This window comes from Passer domesticus, chromosome 26 (genome assembly GCF_036417665.1).
Source record: "Passer domesticus isolate bPasDom1 chromosome 26, bPasDom1.hap1, whole genome shotgun sequence".
Taxonomy (NCBI): Eukaryota; Metazoa; Chordata; class Aves; order Passeriformes; family Passeridae; genus Passer; species Passer domesticus.
In genome coordinates, this window is record NC_087499.1 from 4,638,094 (window position 1) to 4,656,529 (window position 18,436).

General features: G+C 55.8%; 1 protein-coding gene across 1 annotated transcript; it reads right to left on the minus strand.

Annotated features, from left to right (window-relative positions):
- Positions 1-12,847: 12,847 nt before the first annotated feature.
- On the minus strand, positions 12,848-14,848 carry LOC135286354 (uncharacterized). Its single transcript, XM_064399481.1, has 2 exons — positions 14,718-14,848; positions 12,848-14,425 (listed from the first exon to the last, which is right to left on the minus strand). Exons 1-2 carry the CDS (start codon positions 14,730-14,732, stop codon positions 13,469-13,471), a joined length of 972 nt encoding a protein of 323 aa, XP_064255551.1. The 5' UTR covers positions 14,733-14,848; the 3' UTR covers positions 12,848-13,468.
- Positions 14,849-18,436: the final 3,588 nt, after the last annotated feature.

Genomic DNA, 18,436 nt, shown 5'->3' on the forward strand with positions numbered 1-18,436 from the left:
CATTTCTTTGCAAAATGACCTGGCTTCCCACACCTTGAGCACAAGAAATTAGTTTGTTCCCTTTTTCACCACTGTCGCCTTTTTCTGCTTGCTCTTTTTCTTCCCTTTCCTACAGTGGCCATCCCCAGAGAGTGCCTGGTCTGTCTGCAAAGCAGCTTCCAGAACAGACATTTTATGGTCCACAGTAACTATCTTGTACATGCTTCGATCCTGTCTGTCAATGACGGGTCACCTGGCAGCGCATTTAGGATCTTTCTGCAATCATCATTTGTGTTATCTCTCCCTAAAGTCTTACATAGAATTTGCCTCAAATTATCATCCCCAACCTGCTTCTCTAACGCTGACGCAAACCTTTCAACAAAGGGCAAGAACAATTCCTTCGCTCCCTGGGTTATTTTCACATATTGTGGCCTGGGAGTGGCTGTTTCTATGGTTTTCAGCAATGCCATGAAGCCTACCTTTTGGGCCTGCTCGATAATGAGAGGGTCCCAGGTGGCCTGAAGATCAGGATTAGAAGGCCCATGAGCGCATCCACACCCTCTAGGATGGATGAGGATCTAAGATGAGGCAAATGCTGCCACCCTTTCAGCCATCCATCCCCAGCTGGTTATGAAAACGTGAAATGGCCCCGGCTGGAACAACACAGAAGCCAAATTCTTACTATCATAGAGAGCAAGCAGGTCAGGGTTTATCACTCTGAGAACCTGCAAAATTGAGAATAAATTGAGCATAATTGAGCATAAATTGAGCAGAACCCAGCCCGTACTTCACCACCTTATCTTGCAAATCTTCAACAACCCGCCAGGCCATGACCTTGTGTCTGTCATTTTGTCCCATATTTGGGACCACTTTGTGCATGGGAAAAGCCTGAATTGCACCTTTCAGTGAACCCCCATCACCCTGATCCCTCTGTACCATATCCTGAGCTGGCAGAGGAACCGTCTGACCGTCACTTATGGTCTCTTCCCCCCAGAGTGGTGGGTCAGTCTGATTTATACAGAGGGTATTTATTTATTTATAGGCTGCACGGTGCACACATAAACTGATAGATTATATTGCACCAGCCAGCAGCTCTAGGAATTCTCAATAATCATTATCAGTATCAAATACCGTATCAAATGGCAGGTAATAAATAACAATGTGCAAAATGCAATATGAAAGTGCAAAAGGCAATAAAAAAGTAGAAAAGGCATTGCTAAACTGCAAAAGGCAGTACAAAAGTGCAAAAGTCAATTATTAAATTGCCATTTATGACCCAGCTCTGCTGCAGGCACAGTGGAAAGCTGGAAGCTCTTGAGGGGACTCATTCACCCCTGTCCCCTGTCCCTGAGTGTCTCCACAGTGTCCCTGAGTGACGTCACCCCAGAAATTCCAGCCAGGACTTGGGGAAATTTCAATGAAAATTCCCAGAAAATTCCCCAGATTTGTCTCAAATACTGCATGGAGAGGGCACAGGTGACTGAAGCGGTGTCCCCAGTGATGTCACTGCTGCGATGATGTCACAGCAGTGATGTCACTGTCTTGAAACAGCCTTGGGATGTCCTTGATGGCTTTTTGACACCGCTCAGCCACTGCGCTTCTGCCGGGGCCACCGCAGCCACCATAGGGACTCAGGAGGACGTTGTGGATGTCCCCAAGTATCCCCAGCAGGTGACAGGTGAACAGGCAGGCGCTGGCCTCCCACAGCTGCTCGGCCTTGGCCACTTTGGCCACCAACTGCTCAGGGTCATCGGGGAACGCCTCATGTGCCCACTTCGGGGTGGTCTCGATGTCCTCGAGCCAGCACTTCATGTAACTGATTAACTCAGTGTCTCTGTCACACGCATCCACCAAGCATTCCAGCAGCCCCAGGACCACCTTTGTCCAATGTCCCCTCCTGATGGTCACTCTTGCCTGCCTGGTGGCCACCACAGTCTCTCCTACGGCCTCGTTGGTGGCCGATGCCCCCTGGGCATCGCACATGGCCCCTGCCGAGGCCTCCTCATCCCTGTCCAGGGCCACCATCAGCTGCTGGGCTGTGGCCACCAGGTTGTCCCCAGCTCTGTCCCTGTGGGTGGCCTCATCCTGCTGGTCCCTGGCCTGGGCAATGGCCACGGTGGTGGCCGTGTCCTCGCAGGTGTCAGGGAGCTTGATGACCTTCTCAACCAGCTGTTCCCAGCTCTCTGTGAGTGCGGCCACCAACTCCTGCCAGGCCTTGGCCATGGCTCTCACATCGGCCCAGGTGGTGCCAGGGGTGGCCCTGAGTGTGGCCAGGGCCTGTCCCAGGGAGGTGACACCAGGGTGGCCCAGGGAGGGGACATTGCCATGGTTCAGGGTCTCATGGAGGCTCCAGGTGATTCTCCCCAGGGTGCGGGCGGGAACATTGGGGACACACGTCCCTGTGTGACCCAGTCACTGTGGCCACCACCTCACCCATGGTGGCCACCACGGACACCAGAGCCTCCAGCAGCTGGGGAGGGGACAGGGGAGGTGTCAGGGACCTGCTGACATTTGCGGCCTCCTGCGGTCGCCCCTGTGCCCTCCTGGGGTCCCCTTTGCCCCTCCCTGGAGGGCTCTGCTGTCTCCTCTGTCCCTTTGTCACCCCCTGTCCCCTCTGCCACCCACCCCTGCTGTCACCTCTGCCACCCTCGGTTCCCTCCACCCCTCTGTCACCTCCCTGCTTCCTGCCACGCCCTCCTGCCCCTTCTGTCACCCCCGTGTCCCCCCATGGTGGGATTGTCACACCTCTTCAGGCTCCATGGCCACTGGGGACACTCCGGGGACCCTCTGGGGACACTCTGGAGATACTCCGGGGACACCTTGGGGACGCTCTGGGGATACTCCAGGTGACAAACACACCCAGGTGACAGTTGGGGACACACGGGAATGTGGCACAGCCGGAGGGAGGAAGTAGGAAGAGGTGACGTCACTGTCCCCTCTGCCCCCCTGGCTGAGGGGCCAGGGCAAGGTCCCCAGTGTCTCCAACGAGACCCCGATGTCCCCTGAGTGTCCCCACATGGCCCTGGTGTTGCCCTGATGTCCCCCACAGGCACAAGTGTCCCCCAATATCCAGCTGGGGACACCAGGGACACACCGAGGTCCTGTTGGGGATCTTGGGGACACCCCCGTGTCCTTTTGTTGGTGAGAACAGAACCTGACGTCCCCTATTCCATTTTGGGTCACCACAATGTCCACAATGTCCCCACAGGGTCTCTAACAGGACCCTGTTTTGTCGACAGTGTCCCCAACAGGACATCAGGGGACACTTGGGCCTTGTTGGGGACTCTGAGAGGACATTGGGGTCCCGTTGGGGACATTGGGGGGGACTTTTGGGGGCACCTGCCCTGGTGCCACAGGCCGGGGGACAGTGACGTCACCTCTTCCTGCTTCCTCCATCCGGCCAAGCCACATTCCTGCTTGTCCCCAACGGTGACCCGGGCGTATTTGTCACCTGAAGTACCCCCAGAGTGTCCCTGGAGAGTCCCCAGAGTGTCCCTGGAGCGTCCCCAGGGGCCATGGAGCCCCTCGAGGTGAGACAATTCCAGAGTGGAGGAGGGGAGGGGACAGAGGGGACACGGGGGTGACAGGAGAGGACAGGAGGTCGCAAAGGCGACAGGAGGGAATAGTAGGAAGGGGGAGGGTGACAGAGGAGTAGAGAGGGGGACAACAGGAGGTGGCAGGAGGAGGCAGAGGGGATGAGGGGGAGAGAAAGGGACAGAGAGGATAGCAGAGTCCTCCAGGGAGGGGACAAAGGGGACCCCACGGGGGCAGGGGACCACCCCAAGAGGCCACAAATGCCACCAGGTCCCTGACACCTCCCCTGTCCCCTCCCCAGCTGTCCCTGGCCCTGCTGCAGCCACAGGTCACCGTGGTGGCCGCCCTGGGCGAGCTGCTGGCCACGCTGCCTGGGCGGGATGAGATGATGCGGCTGTTCGTGTCCTCAAAATGCCCATACTGGGACCTGGAGGAATTCACCAGGGTGCTCCGGGCCACCATCAAGCGCATCGATGACACCTGGTGGTGCCGAAATGTCACCTTCGATGATGATGACCCCGTCACCTCCATGAGCTGGGCCATGGCTGCCTACAAGAGCACCTCATGGACCGCCTGGGAATGTGCGAAAACGGCGGCCATCGTGTGGAAGGCGTCCTTGGATGTGCTCATGGAGAGGTGGGTCGAGCTGGCCAGGAAGGCCACCAAGCTTCGCAACGCCTGGTGGGAGGTGGTCAGTGAGGCGGCCGACATGGCGATCACCACCACCTCCTTGGCAAGCTCCCTGCAGGAGGAGGTCGCCCGTTACAGGACAGCGCAGGAAAACAAGATGGAGCTGGGTCAGGCCCTGGGCAGACAGAAGGGGGCCGAGGTGGTGGACATGTTGGAAGCCCAGATGAGAAGACGGGCCAAGGAGGCTGCCAGTGAGGCAACAAGGACCACCACAATGAGACAGTGGGTGGAGGCGGCCCTGGGACCCCTGGAGCGCTTGGTGGCTGCGTGTGACGAAGCCACCGCGTTCCCCTGGGAGCTGCAGTGCATGGTTGGGGACATCGAGGCCACCCTGGAGGGGACAAATGAGGTGTCCCCTGATGTCCCCCAGGGCTTTGTGGCCAAGGTGGCTGAGGCTGAGTGGCTGTGGGAGGCCAACGCCCGCCTGGCCAAGGATCACCTGCTGGGGACAGTTGATGACATTGTCAAGTTCTATTTCGATGGTGCTCCCGCCAGCCCCAGGGCCTGTGCGGTGGCCGAGTGGTGCCAAAGAGCCATCGAAGACATCCCAAGGCTCCTTCGAACCCAGGAGTGTCCCCAAGGTGTCCCCAAAGTGTCCCCACTGAGCGTGGAGCTCCAAGAGGTGCAATGGGGGTGGGGGGGGAGAGGGGGAGTGAGGGGACACTGGGTGGGGAGGGGGTAGAGGGGTGGGGATGGGGAAGGGGCAATGGGGCATGGGGGGCACGGGGGCAGGTGGGAGGGTGGCAGCCGGGACAAGAGGCTGTACTGTACAAGTGGTCTGTACTGGTTTATACGGGTCCATACTGGTCCATACTGGTCTATACTGGGATATAGGGCAGGGGTGTCACAGTGCAGCCAGTCTGAAGCTGCCCCCCAAATTCAACCAGCCTAGAAGTAAACAAGTCCCTGGGGGAACAAGGCTAGCTTGGATTCAATTCTACACAGGGACCCTCAGCCAGTGTCATTCAGCCCTAAATGCAGACCTGTCATTGGCCAGGGAGCTGGACGGTGCTGACACCTCAACCAATCACATCTGTAAACGAGGGAAATTTGAAGCTCCTATGAAAGGAGCTGTGAGAATAAACCTGAGGCTGTTATTCACAGGGATCTTTGAGAGTTGGGTTGTTTGTACGTTGCTGAGGAACGGCCTCCACTGTGATATGTAATGACCATGAAGTGATGCGGCTCAGCTATTCTCTGTGTACAGTGCAGGGGAGACTGAACTGTGCAAGAGCTGGAAAAAGCTGGTAAGGCAAGGAAACCAGACAGTGTAGGAGCCAGGAAAAGACAGAAAGGCTAAAAAACTGAACAGCGTAGGAGTCAGAGAAAGAAAAAACCTGAAAAAATAGAAGGAAAAACCCACCAAAGAAATAGGCGGATTAACCTCCGTAGAGGAACAACCAGTCGTTAAGATATGAACTTTTATTTTACTTCAACGAGGAAAAGAGTATGAGCAACAAGCTCTGAAAGCCACCAAGGACATTATAAAACTTTTGATGCTTATTTCAAACTCTCATGTACTCATGTTTCTCTGATGTTTTAAAATGAAATTACAACATAACCTGGCAAGCCAACAGCTCCTCGGAAGCAGAAGATTGTCAATGGTAAGACAATCTGCCCATCTCCTCACTCCGAGACTCAAATATTTAGCAAACATCAGTGGTAGAAATATGTGTGGTTTAATTGAAATAGTTTTGAGTTGAATTGTTTATTGTTTGTAGTGTTAAGTTGGAACTTTGTAACTTCTAAACATAAAGGCTGTGGCATGCTAACCTAAAGGATTCTAATGTAGGTGATTTTGCCTGACAGCTTCTGGATGTGAACATCACAACTCCAGTGATGCACGAGGTACATCACTAGCTGTGGGAGACTGGGCTTGTTGAGTTGGGTGAAAAAGCCTTCTTCAACTAGGCTCATCATTTACATTTTTTAATCTAACCAAGAGGGTGAATTGTCACATTGCAGCTGATCTGAAGCTGCCCCCTAAACTCAGCCAGCCTAGAAGAAAACAAGTCCCTGGATAAGGCAAGGATAGGTTGGATTCAAACCCAAGCAAAGACCTCAGGCAGCCCTGCTCAAGCTTAGACACAGATACACCACTGGCCAGAGAGCTGGGTGGAGAGAACCCATCCAATCAGCTGTCTTAAGCCAGCAGATTCAAACCCCTTGTATAAAGAGGGTCTGAACAATAGTGAGGCTGTTTGTCACAAGAACCTTTTAGAGTTTGTGTCGTTTGTGTGTCTCTGACTAATGACCCCCATCGTAACACATATGAGTGTAATTTTGTGTTTCAGTTGTGGACTGGGATGTGAACCTTGGCTGTGGTGTGAGAGTGAAATCTGTCATGAGAGGTGGCGTTGCACAGCCACACAAAAGAGTGCCTGGGGCTGGGAGTGAGAAAGAGCCAGCATTCAGGCATGATTATTTTTTTAAATTTGTGTTGAAAATAGTGTGTGGGAAAACAGCATTTAGTTCCCAGAGCCGGAAGAGTACTTGAGACGGACTGGGAAAATACCTGTGAATGGAGTAGAGTAAGATTTGCTTGAAATTTAAGAAAGAAGGAAAAAAAGTTGTGGGGACAATGCTGGGATAAGCCAAGAAAATAGGACACAAAGCAAGCAAAGAGAAAACCCCCAGGGGAAAGGTGAGCAGGGAAACATCAATGGATATAACTTCAGATAGCCCCTAGGGATAAAACTGGCACAGTGGGAACATAACCCTGACATAAAGAATAAAAATAAAATTAAAAGGATATGTTCTTATATATGAAAATAGACTAATCAGGAGATAAGGTCTGCTCATTTATCATTGATATGATCTGGCCAAAAGAGAGTTCCTTTGAGGGGTGGATGTGCCAAACTTTGAATATTCATATGAATGCCTAAGAACCAGTCAGTCAGGAAAAAACTGATTCTGCTGCCAGTTGGAAGGGTGAGACTTCCCTGGAAAAGGAGAACATGTTTAAATAAAGAGAAATTAAAAACTGGGAACCCTTACAGTGTGTGTCCCCTCCATATGCGCCAGCACCCGATGCACCCCCTGCAGCCCCTGATGGACCCAGCCAGAATATCTGGGGCAGACCGGTCCAGCCAGAGGAGTGGAAAAATGAGAACCAAGCAGTGGCACTAAACCCCCTCTGGGAAGTGACATTGGCTGGGGCACACAGGGATTCGGGTTTGTCACTGCCCCACTTAATTCCTGCAAAGTGAGAGCATTTAAAAAGGAATTAAAAATTCTACTAGAGGATCCGATTGGATTAGCAGAACAAGTAGACCAATTTTTGGGACCCAATGTTTATACCTTGGACAAAGTACAATCTATAATAAGCCTTTTGTTTAAAGCTGTGGAAAGACAAATGATCTGAGCAGCAGGGATGTGGATTTGGGAGAGGGAACATGTACACCACGGACGCCACGAGGAGCAGAAAATGCCCTTGCAATGCCCTAACTGGGACCACCATAACCCCGGGGGAAGGCAAAACATGGAAGATTATAGAGCATTAATTGTCAGGGGGAATTAGGGAGGCTGTTCCCCCCAAATTCAGAATGCCCACAGGGCATTTCCTGAACAACAAAAGAAGGAGGAGACTCCAAGTGAGTGGCTGGAGAGGTTAAACAGAAATACAAGACAATACTCAGGTATAGACTCTGATACAACAGCTGGACAAGCTTTATTGAAGATAACCTTTGTCACTCGTGCTTGGCTGGATATAAGACAAAGCTAGAAAGACTGCGGGAATGGCAGGAGAAGGGATTGAATGACATGATAAAAGGAGCCCAGAAGGTCAAGGTACGGAGGGATGAGGAGAAATCCAAGGGGAAAGCGAAAATAATGGCAGCTGCTATTGCTGAGGGGAACCAGTGTGCAGGGACCCACCGCCAGAGGGAAGTGAGACCCTGTCAGGGCAAGGCAAACGGGTGCAGGGGGAGGATAATGGGACCAAAGCTCCCTGGGGAAGAGGCCCTAAAAGGGGAAAGGGCAATTGAACAACCAAGGACCAATCTGTCATCAGGGCAAGGAAATTGGGCATTTGAGATGAAACTGCCCGCAAAGGGAAAGGGACCTGAAAGTTTTTGAGGAGGCTCAAGAAATGATCTGCTGTACCCATGATGTAAAGTTGCTTCATTCACCACCACCAAACTGCCAATGAGTGTCCCTGCGTGGCCCCAGAGTGTCCCAAGAGTGTCCCCAGTGATATGATGCCAGGAATTCCCATCAGGATTTTGGGCAATTTTAATGAAAATTTCCAGGAAATTCCCCAAAGTTGTCTCAAATCTCTGGCGGGGACGAGGGAGTGGACAGGTGACACCAGTGATGTCCCTGATGATTTCACCACCCCTGATGACATCACAGCGGTGACATCACTGTCCCCGCAGCAGCTTCGGGATGGCCTCGACAGCTTTTTGGCACTGCATGGCCACTGCATGGCCAGTGGGGCCACCAGGGACAGCAGGGACACTCGAGAGGAGTGCACGGATCTCCCCGAGTGTTCCCAGCAGGTGATCACTGACCAGGCAGGTGCTGGCGTTCCACACCTGCTCGGCCTCGGCCACCGCAGCCACCAAGCTGTTGGGGACGTCAGCTGTTGGGGACATCCCCTCCAGGGAGGCCTGGATGGCCCTGAGCCGGCGCAGCAGCTCCTGGGGGAACGCGGTGGCTTTGTCACACGCAGCCACCAAGCGCTCCAGTGGGCCAAGGGCCGCCTCTGCCTGCTGGCCCCTTTTAGTAGCCGCCCCCGCCTTGTTGGAGGCCATCACGGCCTCTTCCATGGCCTTGGTGGCCGCCTGCTCCTCATTGGCAGCGGCCTCCATACGGGCATCGTGTGTGGCCCTAGCTGAGGCCATCTTCTCCTTATCCAGTGGCAGCAGCTGCTGCCTGGACTCATCCCACATGTTGTGCAGAGATGTCCCCAAGCGGGCGGCCTTGTCTTTCAGGTCCCCGGCCTGGGTGTTGGCGGTGGCCGCAGTGGTGGCCTCCCTGGTGGCCGTGTCCCTGCAGGTGTCCCGGAGCTCGGTGGCCTCCCTGGCCAGCCGGGCCCAGCTGTCCTCCAGCGTGGCCACCGAATCCCGCCAGGTGCTGGCTGCATCTCTCACATGGGCCCAGGAGGCCCCCGGGGTGACCCCAAGAGCAGCCAGGGCCTGACCCAGGGAGGTGACTCCGGGGTGGTCCAGAGTGTCCCGGAGGTGGCCGATGAAGGTCCCCAGGGCCGCATGCAGGGACCTTGGGGACACGCCCAGCAGCACATCCCCGTATGGCCTGGCCACGGTGGCTGCCAGCTCACCAAGCCTGGCCACCACGGCCACCAGCGCCTCCAGCAGCTGTGGAGGGGACAGGGGAGATGATGGGGAGCTCGTGGCACTTGTGACCCCCTGCGGTAGCCCCTGTGCACTCACAGGGTATCCTTTGTCCCCTTCCTAGAGGGCTCTGCTGTCCCCTCTGTCCCTTTGTCACCCCCACATTCTCTCTGCCACCTCCTGCTACCCCCCACTGTTCCTCCCACCACTCTCGCTCCTCTCCAGCCCTCTGTCACCTCTCCCTTCCTGCCATGTGTCTGTCCCCTTTGCCATGACCCTGTCCCCTCCTGCAACCCCACCGTGTCCCCTCCACCACCCCGGTCCCCTCTGTCCTCCCTGTCCCCACCTGCCACCTCCCGTGTCCCCCGTCTCCTCCCCCCTCCCCACACCGGGATTCTCGCACCTCTTGGGGCTCCATGGTCGCTGGGGACAATGCAGGGATGTCTTGGGGACAGTGTGGGAACGCTCTGGGAGTGCTGGCAGAGGGAGGTGACACATCCAGGAGACACTTGGAAGACACACGGGGAGGTGGGGGGGGAGGAGGCGGGGAGAGGTGACGTCACCCCTGGCCCCACCCCCCTCCTGCGGGGTCACCGCAGGTCCCCAACAGGACCCCAATGTCCCCTGAGTGTCTCCAACATTACCCCAACAGGAGCCTGGTGTCACCTCAGGGTCCCAAAAGGGGCCCAAGTGTCCCCCCAGTGTCCCCAACAAGGCCCAAGTCTCTCCCCAATGTCCTCTTGGGGACACTGGGGGACACACTGGGGTCCTGTTGGGGACACTGGGGGACACACTGGGGTCACATGCGGACACTGTGGGGACATGGGGCTCACCACAGGGACACAGCAGTGCCACCACTTCCATCCCTGTGCCACCAGCCCAGTGTCCCCAGTTCCATCTCAGTGTCATCCCAGTGTCACCCCACTGCTCCCAGTGCCACCCCTGTGCCACCACCCCATTGTCCCCATACCAATGTCACCAGCCCAGTGTCCCCAGTTGCATCCCAGTGTTCCTTCCAGGGTGACAGTTCAATCCCAGTGTCCCCATCCCAGGGGCAGGGGAAGGTCTCTACTGGTCTGTGGAGCTCCATACTGGTCTGAGCTGGTCTCTACTGATCTCTACTGGTCCAAACTGGTCCAAACTGGTTTCCTGCATCCCCTGCTTCCCCTGCTGCACTTTACTGGTCCATACTGGTTTATGCTCGCCTGAACTGGTTCATACTGGTCACGGCAGGGGAAAGTCTCTGTTGGTCTCTGGATATTCATACTGGTTCATACTGCTCTGAACTTGATTCTACTGGTCCATACCAATCTGAACTGGTCCCCACTGCTCTGTACTAGTTCTTACTGGTCCATACTGCTTCATACTGGTCTATACTGGTCAAGGCAGGGGAAAGTGCCTCTTGGTCTGTAGAAACTCATATTGGTCTGAACTGGTCTGAACTGGTCCCCACTGCTCTATACTGGTTCATACTGATCCTTACTGCTCCACAGAGTCTCATAGTGGTCTATACTGGTTTATGCCAGTCCAAACTGGTCTGGACTGGTCAGGGCAGGGAGAAACCTCTACTGGTCTGTAGATATTCATACTGGTTTATACTGGTCCATACTGGTCTATACTGGGATATAGGGCAGGGGTGTCACAGTGCAGCCAGTCTGAAGCTGCCCCCCAATTCAACCAGCCTAGAAGTAAACAAGTCCCTGGGGGAACAAGCATAGCTTGGATTCAATTCTACACAGGGGCCCTCAGCCAATGTCTTTCAGCCCTAAATGCAGACCTGTCATTGGCCAGGGAGCTGGACGGTGCTGACACCTCAACCAATCACATCTGCAAGCGAGGGAAATTTGAAGCTCCTATGGAAGGAGCTGTGAGAATAAACTCGAGGCTGTTATTCATAGCGATCTTTGAGAGTTGTGTTGTTTGCACGTCGCCAAGGAATGGCCTCCACCGTAATACGTGTGTACAGAGCAGGGGAGACTGAACTGTGTAAGAGCCGGAAAAAGCCAGTAAGGCAAGAAACCCAGGCCGTGTAGGTTTTGTGTCTCTGACGAATGACCCCCATCGTAACACATATGAGTTTAATTTAGTGCTTAAGTTGTGGATTGGGATGTGAACCTTGGGTGTGGTGTGAGTGTGAAATCTGTCATGAGAGGTGGCATTGCACAGCCACGCAAAAGCGTGCCGGGGGCTGGGAGTGAGAAAGAGCCAGCAATCAGGCATGACATTTTTAAAAATTTCTGTAGGAGATAGTGTGTGGGAAAATTGCATTTAGTTCCACGAGCCTGAACAGTACCTGAGAAGGACTGGGAAAATACATGTGAAAAGAGAAGAGTAGGATTTGCTTGGAAGTAAAGAAAGAAGGAAAATAAAGTTGTGGGGACAGTGCTGGGATAAGCCAAGAAAATGGGACACAAAGCAAGCAAAGAGAAATCCTCCAGGGGAAAGGGGATGAGGGAAACATCAATGGATATACCTCCAGATAGCCCCTAGGGATAAAATTGGCACAGTGGGAACATAACCCTGACACAAAGAATAAAAATAAAATCAAAATGATTAATTATGATATGAAGAAATAGACTAAACAGGAGATAGGATCTGATTATTTATACTGGCCAAAATAGAGCTCCTTTGAGGGGTGGATGTGCCAAACTTTGAATATTCATGTGAATGCCTAAGAACTAGTCAGTCAGGAAAAATATGATTCTACTGCCAGTTGGAAGGGTGAGGCTTCCGTGGAAAAGGAGAACTTGTTTAAATGAAAAGAAATGAAAAACTGGGACCCCTTGGAGTGTGTGTCCCCTCCATATCTGCCAGCACCTGATGCACCCCCTGCAGCCCCTGATGGACCCAGCCAGAATATCTGGGGCAGACCGGTCCAGCCAGAGGAGTGGAAAAATGAGAACCAAGCAGTGGCACTAAACCCCCTCTGGGAAGTGACATTGGCTGGGGCACACAGGGATTCGGGTTTGTCACTGCCCCACTTAATTCCTGCAAAGTGAGAGCATTTAAAGAGGACTTTAAAATTCTACTAGAAGATACAATTGCATTAGCAGAACAAGTAGACCAATTTTGGGACCCCATGTTTACACCTTGGACAAAGTACAATCTATAATAAACCTTTGGTTTACTACCAAGGGAAGACAAATGATCTGAGCAGCAGGGATGTGGATTTGGGAGAGGGAACATGTACATCACGGACGCCAACTGAGTGGCTGGAGAGGTTAAAAAGAAATATAAGACAATACTCAGGTGTAGACTCTGATACAACAGCTGGACAAGCTTTATTGAAGATAACCTTTGTCACTCATGCTTGGCTGAATATAACGAAAAGCTAGAAAGACTGGGGGAATGCAGGATAAGGGATGGAATCACCTGATAAAAGGAGCCCAGAAGGTCAAGGTACGGAGGGACGAGGAGAAAGCCAAGGGGAAAGTGAAAATAATGGCAGCTGCTATTGCTGAGGGGAACCAGCATGGAAGGACCCACCGCCAGAGGGAAGTGAGACCCTGTCAGGGCAAGGCAAACAGGTGCAGGGGGAGGATAATGTGACCAGAGCTCCCTGGGGAAGAGGCCCTAAAAGGGGAGAGGGCAATTGAACAACCAAGGACCAATCTGTCACCAATGCAGGGAAATCGGGCATTTGAGATGAAACTGCCCATGGAGGGAAAGGCACCTGAAAGTTTTTGAGGAGGCTCAAGAAATGATCTGCTGTACCCATGATGGAAAGTTGCCTCATTCACCACCATCAAACCACCAATGAGTGTCCCTGCGTGGCCCCAGAGTGTCCCAAGAGTGTCCCCAGTGATATGATGCCAGGAATTCCCATCAGGATTTTGGGCAATTTTAATGAAAATTTCCAGGAAATTCCCCAAAGTTGTCTCAAATCTCTGGCAGGGACGAGGGAGTGGACAGGTGACACCAGTGATGTCCCTGATGATTTCACCACCCCTGATGACATCACAGCGGTGACATCACTGTCCCCGCAGCAGCTTCGGGATGGCCTCGACAGCTTTTTGGCACTGCATGGCCACTGCATGGCCAGTGGGGCCACCAGGGACAGCAGGGACACTCGAGAGGAGTGCACGGATGTCCCCGATTGTTCCCAGCAGGTGATCACTGACCAGGCAGGTGCTGGCGTTCCACACCTGCTCGGCCTCGGCCACCGCAGCCACCAAGCTGTTGGGGACATCAGCTGTTGGGGACATCCCCTCCAGGGAGGCCTGGATGGCCCTGAGCCGGCGCAGCAGCTCCTGGGGGAACGCGGTGGCTTTGTCACACGCAGCCACCAAGCGCTCCAGTGGGCCCAGGGCCGCCTCTGCCCGCTGGCCCCTTTTAGTAGCCGCCCCCGCCATGCTGGAGGCCACCACAGCCTCTTCCATGGCCTTGGTGGCCGCCTGCTCCTCATTGGCAGCGGCCTCCATACGGGCATCGTACTCAGTGATGGCTGAGGCCATCTTCTCCTTGTCCCGGACCAGTGGCAGCTGCCAGACCTCAGCCACCAGGCTGTGCCGAGATTTCTCCCAGCCTTTTTCCTTGACCCACAGGTCCCCGGCCCAGGTGTTGGCAGTGGCCGCAGTGGTGATCTCCCTGGTGGCCGTGTCCCTGCAAGTGTCCCGGAGCTCGGTGGCCTCCCTGGACAGCCGGTCCCAGCTGTCTTCGAATGTGGCCACCAAGTCCCGCCAGGTGCTGGCCGCATCTCTCACATGGGCCCAGGTAGCCCCTCGTTTGTCCTTGAGGGCAGCCAGGGCCTCGCCCAGGGAGGTGACACGGGGGTGGCCCAGGGTGTCCCGGAGGTGGCCGATGAAGGTCCCCAGGGCCTTTTGCAGGGACCATGGCGACACGGCCAGCAGCATGTCCCCGTACGTCCCAGCCACGGTGGCTGCCAGCTCACCAAGCCTGGCCACCACGTCCACCAGCAACTCCAGCAGCTGTGGAGGGGACAGGGGAGGTGGCAGGGACCTCGTGGCACTTGTAGCCTTCTGGGATGGTCCCTCTTCCCTCCTGGGGCTCCCATTTGTGTGCTCCCTGGAGGGCTCTGCTGTCCCCTCCATCCCTTTGTCACCCCCTCGTCACCTCTGCCACCCCCTGCCACCCTCCACTGTTCCCCCCTGCCACTCTCTGTCCCTACCACCCCTCTGTCACCTCCCCGTTCCTGCCACGCTGCTGTCCCCTTTGCCATCCCCTGTCCCCTCCTTCCCCCCTGCACCTGGATTGTCTTACCTCACAGGGTTCCATGGCCTCAGGGGACAGGACAGGGACACACCTGGGGGACACTCGGGTGACACGCAGGAATGCGGCACAGCCGGCAGTAAAGAGGAAGAGGTGACATCACCACCCCGGCCCCGCCCCCCCCATCTGCGGGTGCCCGATGTCCCCCTGATGGCCCCCACGGCACCCCGATGTCCCCTCAGGGTCCCCACATGGCCCCAGTGTCCCCTGAGTATCTCCAACAGGACCCTGATGTCCCCTCAGTGTCCCCAACAGGGCCCTGTTGTCCCCCAAGAGACCCCCAGTATCCCCTCAGTGTCCCCAACAGGGCCTCAATGTCTTCCCTGATGTCCCCAACAGGAGCCCAATGTCCCCAGCATTTCCTCAGGGCCCCCAACAGAGCCCAAATATCCCCCAAGTGTCCCCAACGGGACCCTGATGTCCCCTGAGTGTCCCCAACAGGCCTTGATGCCCCCCCCATGTCCCCAGCAGGGTGCAAATGTCTCCTGATGTCCTGCTGGGGACACTAGGGGACACTGGGATCCTGTTTTGGTCACTGTGGGGACAGCAGGGACATTGTGGTGCCCCAAAACAGGACAGGGGATGTCAGGGTGGCCTGGGGGTCCCCAAGGGAAGGACACGGGGATGTCCCCAAGGTCCCCAATGTCCCTCAGGGTGTCCCCGTGCCCCAGCGGTGACAACGCCACCCCCATGTCCCTAGCCCATCCCTACCCCTGCCCCACCAGCCCTCTATGGGCCGCCTCCAGCCTCTGTGCCACCTCCTTGTCCACATCCCTCCACCTCCCTACGATGCGCCCAAGCTCCTTGGCAGCACTGGGGAAGCCCTGTCTCTGTGTTCCCCACGGCGTCTCCTCCCTATCCTGGTTGACAGCCTCCACCAACTCCTTCAGTGCCCGCGTCACCTTCTCCAGCCGCCCCAGTGCATCCACGGTGGCCCTGTTGGTGGCTGTGGCGGCCTCGGCGCTGGCCCTGGTGGCCGCCACCTGCTGGGCACGGTCATGCAGGCGCAGGGCCATGTCCCGCTGGTGGCCTGCAGCATTAGCCAGGTGACGCCGCGATGTCCCCAAACCCCGCAGGGCTACCTCGCAGGACACAGCCACCACAATCAGGGCCGGCAGCAGGTGACCATCGTCAGTCACCCCCAGGGCAGTGCGGGCTGAGTCCAGGGACACTGCAGGGACATGGGGACACCGGACATGTGGCACCAGGGACACGGCAGTGCCACCTGTCTAGTGCCACCAGACTGGTGGCACCAGGGGCAGAGCAGTGGCACTAGTTCCACCCCAGTGCTAGCACCCCAGTGTCACCAGCTCCATCCCAGTGCCACCAGTTCTGTCCCACTGTCACCACCTGAGTGCCACCAGCCCAGTGTCACCAGCCCAGCTGCAGAAACAGTGTCCTCAGTCCTGTCCCAGTGCCACCATCTCAGTGTCCCCAGCTCCATCCCAGTGCTTCCATTCAATCCCAGTGCTTCCAGTGTCAACCCACTGCCACCGCCCCATTGTCCCCATACCATTTTCAGTATCCCAGTGTCACCAGATCCATCCAAATGTCCCCATCCCAGTGTTCCCAGTGTCACCAGTTCCCTCCCAGTTTCCCCAGTCCTGTCGTCCTGTCCCCCATCCTGTCCCAGTGTTCCTAGTTGTGTCCCAGTGTCACCAGTACCATCACTGTGCCACCAGCCCAGTGTCCCCAGTCCTGTCCCAGTATCCCAATCCCAGTGTCACCGGTCACCTCCCACTGTCCCCAGTTCCAGCCCAGTGTCCCTGTGCTGATGTCATCACCCCAGTGCCAACAGGGTTTCTCCGGTGTCACTACCCCAGTGTCACCAGTTCCATCCCAGAGCCACCAGTTCCATTCCAGTGTCATCACCCCAGTGTCCCCAGGGCTGTCCCGATGTGACCAACCCAGTGTCACTATCCCAGTGCTCCCAGAGCCAGCCCAATGCTCCCAGTTCCAGTCCAGTGCCACTGCCCCCTTGTCCCCATACCAATGTCATCATCCCACTGTCACCAGATCCATCCAAATGTCACAATCCCTGTGTTCCCAGTTCCCTCCCAGAGTCACCAGTCCCATCCCAGCATCTCCCATCCTGTCCCAGTGTCCCTGCGTCAGTGTTCCCAGTTGTGTCCCATGTCCCCAGTCCCTTCCTGATGTCTCCATCCCAGCGTCCCCTCCCAGTGTTCCCAGTTCCATCCCAGTACCCCAACCAAGGGAGTCATCCCAGTGTCACCAGTGCCACCCATGGCACCAGCCCAGTGTCACCAGTTCAATCCTAGTGTCCCCAGTTTCACCCAGTGTCCCCCATTCTGCCCCAGTGTCCCCATCCCAGTGTCACCAGTCCCACCCCAGTTTCCCCAGTCCTGACCCAGTGTCCCCCATCCCATCTCAGTGTCCCTGTCCCAGTGTTCCCAGCTGTGTCCCAGTGTCACGAGTTCCATCCCAGTGCCACCACCCAATTGTCCCCAGGGCTGCCACAGTGCCACCAGCCCCATGTCAACATTCCAGTGTCACCAACCTAGTGTCCCCAGTTCCATCCCAGTGCCACCACACCCGTGTCATCATTCCAGTGTCACCACCCCAGTGTCCTGAGTTCCATCCCAGTGCTCCCACTGCCAGCCCAGTGCCACCACCCCATTGTCCCCATACCAATGTCACCATCTCAGTGTCACCGCCCCATTGTCCCCATACCAATGTCACCATCCCAGTGCCACCACCCCATTGTCCCCATACCAATGTCACCAGCCCAGTATCACCAGCCCTGTCCCAGTTTCCCCAGTCCTGTCCCACCGTCCCTGTCCCAGTGTAACCAGTTCCATCCCAGTGTCCCCATCCTGGGGCAGGGGAAGGTCTCTACTGGTCGGTAGGGCTCCATACTGGTCTGAACTGGTCTGTACTGGTTGCTGCATCCCCTGCTGCCCCATGATGCTCTACACTGGTCCATACTGGTCTATACTGGTCTGAACTAGCCTATACTGGTAAGGGCAGGGAAAAGTCTCTCTTGGTCTGTAGATATTCATATTGTCCATATTGGTCTGAACTGGTTTATACTGGTTCATACTGGTCTGAACTGGTCCCCACAGCTCTGTACTGGTCCATACTGGTCTATACTGGTAAGGGCAGGAGAAAGTCCCTCCTGGTCTGTAGAAACTCACACTGGTCTGAACTGCCTCCCACTGTTCTATAAAGATGTATACTGGTCTGAACTGGTTTATACTGGCCTATACTGGTTCATAATGGTCTCTACTGGTCTATACTCGTCCATACTGCCTCCCACTGCTCCATGCTGGTCTATACTGATCACTGCTGGTCTGTAATGGTTTATACTAGTTTATACTGGTCCATACTGGTGTTTTACGCACGCACGGCCCCGCACAGCATGATCAGCCCCATGGTGACCCTGTGCCAAGCCCGTAGCCAGCACTGCCACTGCCGTGCCCATCCCTCCTGGCGTCCCAGCGCCGCCGCTGCCTCCTCAGCCTTGGCCACGAGATGCCGCAGCCGCTGCTCGTCCTCGTCCCCCAGGGTCCCCAGGGCCACCGCCGGGGCCACTGCGGCCTCCTGGGCTGCCTCCAGCCCCTTCACGGCCCCCTGGGCCTGGCTCAGCGCAGCCTCGGCCTCGGCCAGAGCCGTGCGGACGCTGTCCGGTGTCCCCAAGGCCTCGGCCAGGGCCACCAGGGCCGCCAGGGCCCTGTGCCGTGCGGCCTCCG